A 9867-nucleotide genomic window follows, 5' to 3' on the forward strand; every position below is an offset into this window, starting at 1 on the left:
ACAATCTAATTAAAAAATGAGCAACGGATCTGAATAGAAACTTCTTCAAAGAAGACATACAGATCGCCAATAGGCACATAAGATGTTTAACGTCACTAATCATCAGAGAAATGCAAATTAAAACCCCAAGAGCTATCGCCTCATATCTGTCAGAATGGCTATCATCAACAAATCAACAAGTGTTGGTGAGGCTGTGGAGAAAAGGGAGCCCTTGTCCAGTGCTGGTGGGAATGCAGATTGGTGCAGCCACTGTAGAAAACAGTATGGCGGTTCCTCAAAAAAATTAAAAATGAAACTGCCTTATTGACCCAGTGATTCCACTTCTGGACATTTATCTGAAGAAACCCGAACCACTAATTCGAAAGAATATACGCACCGCTATGTTCATTGCAGGGTTATTTACCATAACCAAGATATGGAGGCAACTCAAGTGTCCATCAACAGATGGTGGATAAAAATGTGGCGGTACATGTATACAATGAGTCATGAAAAAGAATGAAATCTTACCACTTGCGACAGCATGGATGGACCTAGAGGGTATTATGCTAAGTGAATAAGTCAGTCAGAGAAAGACAAATACCACATGATTTCAATTGTATGTGAAATTTAAAGAACAGAATAAACGAACAAACAGACTCATAGATACAGAGACCAGACTGATGGTTGCCAGAGGGCAGAGGGGCTTGAGGACTGGGTGAAAAAGGTGAAGGGATTAGGAAGTACAAATTGGTAGTTATGGTCACAGGGATGTAACGTACAGTATAGGGAATACAGTCAATAACATGGTAATGACTATTATGGTGACCATGTACTGGAAGTACCAGGGAGAACACTTTATAAAGCAGTTGCTTGTCTAACCATTATGCTGGATGCCTGAAATTAATACAAAATAATATTGCATGTAAACTGCAATTGAAAAGAATTTTAAACGGGGACATTTTGCATCAATTTCTTGAGAAATCTGTCACACTGGGCTCTTCCTCACAAGAACTGTGAGTAGCAGCTAATCCACAGTCCTCTCCTGGTGGCTTCACTGATGAATTAGTTTGAGCTCAGTGGCTATTTTGGTCCATATTTTCAAAGTTCCTGTTTTCCTGCTTTGCAGGAAAGATGGAAGCTGAGGTAAGTGACCTTATTTTCCCAAATATATATATTTCAGAGAGGGAAAGAAAGATAGAAACATCAGCGATGAGAGAGAATCATTGATCCACTGCCTCCTGCACCCCCTCCACTGCGGATGGAGCTCGCAACCCAGGCATGTGCCCGGACCGGGGATCGAACTGTGACCTCCTGGTTCATAGGTTGACACTCGACCACTGAGCCAGGCCGGCCAGGCCTTATTTTAATCTCATTTTTCTCCTGCCTAGCAGAAGTATTCCATCTCATCGAGATGTCCTTGCTCTCCATATCCTCATCCCTTATATACAAACATGCTGATGTTTTCTCAACATTCAAAATAAAACCATCCTCCAACCCTGCTCTCCCCTCAAACGACTAGCCCAACTCTCGTTGATCTGTTTTAAGATGCATCTATAGTCATTGCCTCTGTTATTAAGTATCCATTTGTTTATCAGTCCCTTACCCATCTTGGACTTCCATTTTCTAAACTGAGTGGCACTTCCTGTTTTCAATGTCATTTGGCTTTGTTAGCTGTCCTACTACGAAATTCGTCTTTTAGTTCCGACTCTGCTGTAAAATCCTGGCTGTCCGATGATTCCTTCTCTGCGTCATCTTTTCGCTAAGTACAGGCATTACCCCAGGCTCCCTCCTGGGCCCTCTTCCTGTCGTGGTCTCACTCAGGGCCTTCACCTCGCACAGCCGTGCAGACTATAGTCCACCGTCTCCTGGGCTCAGGGCCCACCCTCCTGTCTGCCGGCAGGATGTGCTGCCAGGTCCTCTGGTTTAAACCCATCTCATTCCTCACGACCACTCCACTGTGTGCTATCACTTTCCTGCCAGTTCCCAAGGCGTGGTTTTCTGTCACATCTTCCCTTTCCAACAGCCAGCCCAGTGGGTAGCATCACTCAGAAGATCTAACAACCTCCCGCCTGTCGTAACAGACTATCACAGACCGGCTGGCTTAGCAACAGGAATTTGTGTCCCCATAGTTCTAGAGGCTGAAAGTCTATGATTTAGGTGTTGGTAGGTTTGGTTTCTCCTGAGGCCTCTCTTCTTAACTGTGTCCTCAAATGGCCTTTTCTCCGAGTAAATGCACTCCTGGTGTTTCTTTCTCTTATAAGGACGCCAGTCCGACCCTTATGATCTAATCCTGTATAATAAAAGGGTAATATGCAAATTGACTGAACTGCGGAACGACCGGTCATTATGACACGCACTGACCGCCAGGGGGCAAATGCTCAGTGCAGGAGCTGCGCCTGGTGGTCTGTGCACTCCCATGGGGGAGTGCCGCTCAGCCACAAGCCGGGCTCATGGTTGGCGAGTGCATGGTGAGTGCAGCAGCGGTGGCGGGAGCCTCTCTCACCTCCTGGGCAGAGCTAAGGATGTCTGACTGCAGCTTAGGCTGTCAGATATCTCCCGAGGGCTCCCAGACTGCTAAAGGCTGCAGGCTGGGCTGAGGGACCACCCCACCCCCCGACCCCTGCCACAGTGCATGAATGTCGTGCACCGGGCCTCTAGTTTAGCCATAATTGTCTCTTTATAAGGCCCTGTCACCAAATAGAGTCACATAGCAGGTTAAGGCTTCAACGTGAATTGTGGGAGGGACACAGTTCAGTCCGAAACAGAAAGGTAGTCTAGGGCTTGACAGGCATCAAGATCGATTCGTAGAAAACCACTCCCCTGCCACAGTGCATGAATGTCGTGCACCGGGCCTCTAGTTTAGCCATAATTGTCTATTTATAAGGCCCTGTCACCAAATAGAGTCACATAGCAGGTTAAGGCTTCAACGTGAATTGTGGGAGGGACACAGTTCAGTCCGAAACAGAAAGGTAGTCTAGGGCTTGACAGGCATCAAGATCGATTCGTAGAAAACGCTGAGCCCAGGAGTAAATTCAGGGAGAGGACGCAGCTGGCACTCCGGAGAAGCAGGCAGCAGGAGGAGTGACGGCCGAGTGAGAATGTTCTCGGAACTCGGAACCGAGAGGAGCCCGAAGCACAGCTGCTCACATTGAGCTGCAGCCCCAGAGGCCTCGCTGCCCAGGGACCTCCTCCTGCAACAGCAGCCCTGAACCCACAACGAAGCTGCAACGGGTGGATTCGGGAGCGGAGCGGGGCCTGTGGCCTGGCTCGGGCCTCTTCGCTCTGGTCATGGCTGGGGCGAATAAATATTTTGAACGTCTGTATTGTCCTGTCTGAGGCCATCTCCGCGTGGAGAAATCTGAGGGCACGGGGTGAAGAGTGGACCCAGCCTGTCCCTCAGTCCTCCCTGCAGTCCTCCCACTCCCTTGCCGCTGCACCCTCATGGCTACCACAGCGGGTCAGGGTCAGGGGCAGGCTCGGTTGAATGGAGTCGGGTTATTACAACAGCCTTTACCTGGCCAGCCTCCAGGGCGTCTTTGCTCCAGTTCATGCCGCCTACCATTCTCGGAGGCCAACTCTGACCCTGTCACTCTTCGCTTATCTGCCTCGAGTGGTGCCCACTGATATCAAACGGAGGCCAGACTCGCCGGGCTCATATCCAAGCCTTCACAGTCTTGTGTCACCCTCGAGTTCCCTCCTGTCGGCTGTCCTTCAGCCACGGTGGGTCTGAGCCCGTCTCTGATCAAACTGAGGAACTTTGCTGCTGCCATGCGTGATGTCCACACCATTCTCTTTGTCTCACACGTTCTCCTACTTCTGTGCCTGCTGAAGTCATCAAGGTGTAAATGAAACCCGAGCTCATTTGTAAAGCTTCCCTTCACTTGTCTGATGTCACAGGCCTTGGGGCTTTTGTATGCTGCTTGTGGTGGCAGCTGTGTTGGTAATAAAGCTTCCCCTTCATCCCTACTCGACGATAAAGTCCCTTGAGAATAGAGGTGGTGGTTTACTTTATCCCGTCAACCCCTGAACAGTGTTTTGCATGTAAGTGTGAGGCGAACGTTTGTGGCATTAACAGGTGAAATCTGTTCATCATTTGGTTGCCTCCCGACCCAGGTACGTGCCCTTGACGGGGACTGGAACTCGAGACCCTTCAGTGAGCAGTCTGAGGTTCTAACCACTGACCCACACCGGCCAGGGCAGTCTTTGCCATTTTGTAGAGAGACGATTAAATTAGGCGTCAAGAGGGCTGAGCTCTGGTCCAGCTCCAGCCCTGGGTCTGTCTAGTCCACATGCATGATCCTGAGTCAACTCTCAAACCTGCCTCCCCCTGCTCCCCGTCACCCCCGCCCCTACAGCCGGGCTGGAGGCCGGAGCCCGGAGAGGCTCCTGGGGGCATCAGACCCCACAAGTGAAACCCAATGGCAGCGGTCCAGCTGAGTTGGTGTGTGCGCCGGGCTGGAAGCCCCGGGGCCCTGCAGCGGGCTAGCTGGGGAGAGAGGCCACCTCACTCAGTCCCGTGTGCGGGAGGCCACAGTGAAGCGCGCTGCCCTGGGACCCTGCGCGGAAAACGCGCTCTGTCCGGAGATAGCTGCTGCATGTGGAAACGCCCGATTAAGAACTCCCGGTGTGAACTTTCATAAGCCTCCACAGCGCGGGGGGCGGGTAGGGATGAAGGGATGTGCATCCCTGATGCCCTGAGAAATACTTGAGTTCAAGGTCAGCGGGAACCTGAGGACAGAAACAGTTCCCAAGACAAAGAGGACCAGGGGGAGAGCAGAGCTGCTGTCCGACCCCCGGGAGGCATCATCTTGTCAAGGGACCCTGGCGTCGCTGCCACCAGATCGCACAGACGGGGGAGCCATCCTGCGGAGGACGGAGCGGGAATGACACCCACGCGAGTGAAGTCGGCAAGAAGAATGGAGTCTTTCCTCACGTCTTAGGGCCTGGGCGCGTCCGCCCTGCCCGAGGCACCTGCGGCCTCATCCGAGTGAACGGATATGGAGGTGAAATGGGGGAAATCGAGGCACCACTGGCAGTGAATGGGTGTCAGGCCTGGCACATTGTCGCCTTACCCGTCTGATCCCGAGCCCTCGCGGCCCCGATCACCAGAGAGGCTTATGCAGTAGCCGCTGAGACCTCATGTCCCACCTGCTCACGGACTCAGTCCCCAGGCTTCAGACCCGAACACGAGAGCGTTTCTAAAACCCCCCAAAGAAGAAACGAGTGCTTAAAACCACCCTTCGCTGCGTGTAACTCCTCTCCCCTGAGTCTGGGAGTAGCGCCCTCGGGGGTCAGAGAAGGACGCCCAGGTTGGGTAAGCTGTTACCGGCCCCTGAGCGCACCTCATTCAGCCCCAGAAGCCAGGGGCAGCCGGGCTGGGAGGGCCCCCGGTGCCCTGGGTCCTGCAGCCAGTGCCCGCCAACAGGGCAGGAGCACGGGGCAGCCCCAAGCTGTGCTGTGCGCCTCCCTCCCCTGGGCCAGCTCTGAGCCGGGCAAGCCTAGCGCCAAGCAGACGGAAACCACCTTTACCAGCCCCGGGTGCCCTTGATGCTGTGACAAGTCTGAGGGCCCCAAACCCAAGCACCTGAGAGCTGAGCCGCCCGCCCGCTGCCCGATGGTGGAGTCCCGAGCTCCGTCTGTGACTGAGGCCCTACCGGTCACCCTTCGCGCCCCTGAGTAGGAGTGGCACTTGCCAGCTCTGCTTCGTAGCTTCTTGCTCCCCACCAGCTACTCCCTCCCCAGACACGTCACTCCTTCGGTTCGCACACTGGAGTGGCCAGGTCTGCTCGGACTCATGAGCACAGGCCCCTCAGCTGCCTCCTGAACATCAAGAAGACATGTTGCTGCAAATCGGACCGTGCGTGGAGGGTCTCGGGTTCCATTCCTGGGCAAGGGCGTGTACCCGCGTGCGGGAGGCAACCAATTGAAAAGTACCCTCAGGTAAGGATTAAAAAAAAGGGCAAAGAAAACCAATGCTTTTAGTCCCTAGGAAGGACTCTAAGAGCCACGTGCAGAGCGAGGCTTCTGGTGCTTTGATCCGCTTCCTCCACGGTGCAGTCGGAGGTGTTCGTATGTCTCCGGCTGGGCACGGGCAGCGTTAAGCCTTCATGGCTGAACTGGGGGAGGCAGGCGCGGCGGCAGGAGGCAGCGTGGGGCCCAAGCAGCCACGGTTTCCCAAGCCGCACCGGCATTTCTCTCAGGGTTTCTGTTGGTGTGAGTTGCCCAGTTCGCTGGGCTTCAACCCCAGGTGTGAACAGCTTTGCCCTCAGACGCCGAGGCTTCACAGGCACAGGGCAGATCTGAGCGAGCACAGTCTGACTAAAGGCTTTAACAAACAAACAAACAAAAAACAACTTGAGGTTCGTCCAGGAATAGTGACTTGTTTCCTTGACTGTCAGGCTTTCTCATCTCTATTGAGACATGAGAACACTTGACCTCTCCCTCCTCCCCAAGCACAGGACTAGTCCTAGCAAGGAAGTGTCCCCGTCCAGCCTGGGAGAGACCAGTGGGTTTGGGGGGGGGGGGGCGGGGGAAGGGGGTGCCTTAGAAATAAGCATTTATATGCGCCTCACACACAGCCTGAGCTCTCGGTGAAACGGCCTCCAGGGCCTTCGCTTTGATGACGGCACGTTGGGGTTTTGGGGGATGTGATGAGGTTTTCTCTACAATTACCCCCCAACGGAGGCTTTGCCTTTCCCCCTCAAGGCTTCTCGGGGCTGTGACATTGACAGCCGACAGGGATGGAGGGTTCAGTTTGGGAACAGATGTGGGTTTGAGCTGAAAATGTTCCTGACGCTTGCAGGCTAGTCCCTCGGCGGGAAGGCTACTAGAAGGTCAAAGTCGGAGGGGCCTACACAGCTGCTTGCACGAGGAACCCACTCCGGGATGCACTCCTCTCCCCTCACTCCCTGCTCCTCCCCTTTCCGCCCAGAGCGGTTGGCCCTGACTCTGCTTTCCCAGGGGTCAGCCCTGACCAGTGCCCCTGGCTGCCCTTCCTCTTCCCCTGACACTCAGCCGGAGCGCTCAGGCCCTGAGCCCTGGGTAAGAGATCACTTAAAACAGGGCCTGTTTGTTTATTGTTTTCTTGGCTCTTAGCCTTCATGCCACCGGCGGTGTGGCTGCCAGGCTGTGCCGTGACCACGTGAAGAGGCCTGGTCTCGGGCAGTGGGAGGCTTCCCGCCCGGCGCGTACTGTACACAGAGGTCAGAGATGGCTATCTCCTATCGGAGGGTGGCATCCAGGAGCCCGGAGCACTCTGCTGCCTCTCCTCCGTCCTTCACCCCCACACACTGTCTGGTCTTCAGTGTCTGTCCCTCAGGAGGGCAGGGACCGGCAGCTTATCCCTGGCAGGGATGGGTGAGGAGGGGCATGGGGCTTCCCTGCGGTGATCTAACCAGAGAGCTGCTGTCTGCTAGCAGGGGCAGCCTCGCCTCGCTCTCACTCTCTGAGGAACAAAGGCGCTTGAGCCAGGAGGGTTTGGGGCGCCGGTAGGAGCCTTCCTCTCACTAACTGGAGCCAGAGCTGCAGCGGGTGGTCCCTCCACGCGTCCTGTCCTCCGTGGCCCAGGACCTGGCTCCTGCCCCGGGCCCTGGGAGGGCAGGATGGGCGGAAATGGAAGCTCAGGAGCCAGAGCCCGACCTGGCCACAGGAATCCTTCTCTATCGGGCCTCCCTGCTCTGCTCTGCCTGGAACTTTAGGTTCCAGAAACCAACTTTCTACCTCATGTCCAGCGTCTCAGGCCAGCTCGGAGGCCGGCTGCTCTGTTTTTTAACCGAGCCTTCCTGGTCCTGTCCTGTCTCACCTAAGTCCAACAAATCCTTCAGGTCTGGGAAGTCTTCCCGCAACCCATCCTTCATGCTTCCCACCACTCCCCACTCCCAAGGCCTCTGTGCTATTCCCCCCTTTTACCCGATTCTTTCCTCGCGTATTGTTCACCATATGTCATTGTAAACGTAGGTTCTCCTCGACAGGAGAGGCACTGGGGTCTGTCTCGTCTACAGATTTATACTCAATGCCGAGAGCTCGCCAGGCACTTAAAATATTTGAATGAAAGTGGGCTTGTATTTCCTTAAACATTCTAGGCCATGTATTTGGACCTAATTTCTGTATGTCAGGGGACAAAGAAGAATTTGGTTTTGAAGCTATTGAGATGAAAGCATCTGTGTCTAGTACCCACACACATATGGGCATCTGAAACTCAGGTGAAGAGGTTGTCTTTGGGGAAATAGATTTGGAAATCAGTAGTGAGTCCTGGAAGGAGGCCTCCTATACCCCCAGTGTCGCTACTCAAAGGGTCTGGATTTGGTGTGATTAGAAGAAGAACATTATAGGGGCTGGAGGGCAGGGTTCCCACTCCAATTAGATGTTCTTTCCCACAGATTTACCGCTTATTTCTCATCGCAGACATGGCCTCCGCTTTCAGCCCTCGGGAGTGTAAGCTGTCTAAACAAGAAGGGCAGAGCTACGGCTTCTTCCTGCGGATTGAGAAGGACACCGAGGGCCACCTGGTGCGGGTGGTGGAGAAGGGCAGCCCCGCAGAGCGGGCGGGGCTCCAGGATGGAGACAGAGTTCTCCGGATCAACGGCGTCTTTGTGGACAAGGAAGAACATAAACAGGTGGGCGGGGCATTTGTGGTGTCTCCTCCTGGACCTCGCCAGTCCCCAGTCTTTGCTGGTTGCTGTTTTGGGGTCAATAGAGATTTCCTGGCTCCACTGGCAAGGCAGGGCACCTTGATGGCTGTGCTTTCTGCCAGCGAATCGAGTCTCTGACACTGAACCGAGAACTGTACACATTATTCCTAGATTTCAACCATGTCAGGTCTGAAATGCATTGCATATTGCCTAGCACAGGAACTAATTTCATATTCATTATTTTGTTAAATCCTCATCACAACCCATGAGGTACACATTACCATTTCCAGGTGAGAAGTGGAGGCTCAGATAACGTGTGTTCATGCAGTGAACACAGGGGCGTGCGTGTTACCCCAGCTCCGCCTGCCTCCATGCTGTCTTCATAGATCTGGGAGGGCCCGTTGTGCTCTAAGGTGGCATTTACCCCTCGAAAGGACCGGCCCTTTTATAAAGAATATTTTTATTAATTTTAGAGAGGAAGGGAGAGGGAGCGAGAGAGAGAAGAGTCAATGATGAGAGAGAATCATTGATTGGCTGCCTCCTACACACCCCCTACTGGGGGGATCGAGTCCACAACCCCGGGCATGTGCCCTTGGCCTGAATCGAACCCAGACCCTTCAGTCTGCAGGCCGATGCTCTATCCACTGAGCCAAACCAGCCAGGGCAGGACCGGTCCTTTTAAGAGTCCCCTGGGCAGGGGCGGCCACACTATTGATTCCTAATCTGCACAGGGCTCTCAGGAAGGCTGAGGCGGAGATGGCTGGGCATTATCTACTGACCATTTGGGTGTCAGGGATCCGCTATCAGAATCGCCAGGGCCAGGTGATGAGCCAGCCACGCCCCTCTGGTGGCTAACAGTTACTGGTTAAAGTCGTCCTTCCTCCCAGGTGGTGGATCTGATCCGAAACAGCGGGAATTCAGTGACGTTTCTAGTCCTGGATGGGGATGCCTACGAGAAAGCCACGAGAGAAAACGTAGACTTGAAAGAGCTGGGTCAGAGCCAGAAGGGGCCAGGTCTGAATGATAAGAAACTGCCCCCTGTGATGAACGGAGGAGCCCAGGCGTGGACCCAGCCGCGGCTCTGCTACCTGGTGAAGGAGGGGAGCAGCTTCGGCTTCTCTCTGAAGACTGTCCAAGGTAAGCTCGAGGGTGGGGCGCAAACAACCGGCTTTCCAGGAAAGTGATGCTGGCGATGAATGACTTCTTTGACTTAACGTTTCAGTTGCTATGGATACCCCACAGCGGCTACGCTCTTTCC

The 9867-nt window shown here is 54.1% G+C and overlaps 1 protein-coding gene across 3 annotated transcripts in view; it reads left to right on the plus strand.

The window, feature by feature from the left end:
* The window catches only part of PDZK1 (PDZ domain containing 1), a 29727-nt gene that overhangs the window by 9108 nt on the left and 10752 nt on the right, over window positions 1-9867 (plus strand). Inside the window, exons 2-4 of one of the 3 annotated variants that reach the window (XM_015564245.1) lie at window positions 7075-7181; window positions 8383-8594; window positions 9497-9746. In XM_015564245.1, coding sequence (XP_015419731.1) covers window positions 8385-8594; window positions 9497-9746 — 460 coding nt within the window. In that variant the 5' untranslated portion in view covers window positions 7075-7181; window positions 8383-8384. Of the gene's footprint in view, window positions 1-7074; window positions 7182-8357; window positions 8595-9496; window positions 9747-9867 lie in introns of those variants that run through there. The other 2 variants (XM_006764163.2, XM_015564246.1) reach the window with 2 other exon arrangements.

This window comes from Myotis davidii, unplaced genomic scaffold, assembly GCF_000327345.1.
Source record: "Myotis davidii unplaced genomic scaffold, ASM32734v1 scaffold401, whole genome shotgun sequence".
In the NCBI taxonomy this organism is placed as follows: domain Eukaryota; kingdom Metazoa; phylum Chordata; class Mammalia; order Chiroptera; family Vespertilionidae; genus Myotis; species Myotis davidii.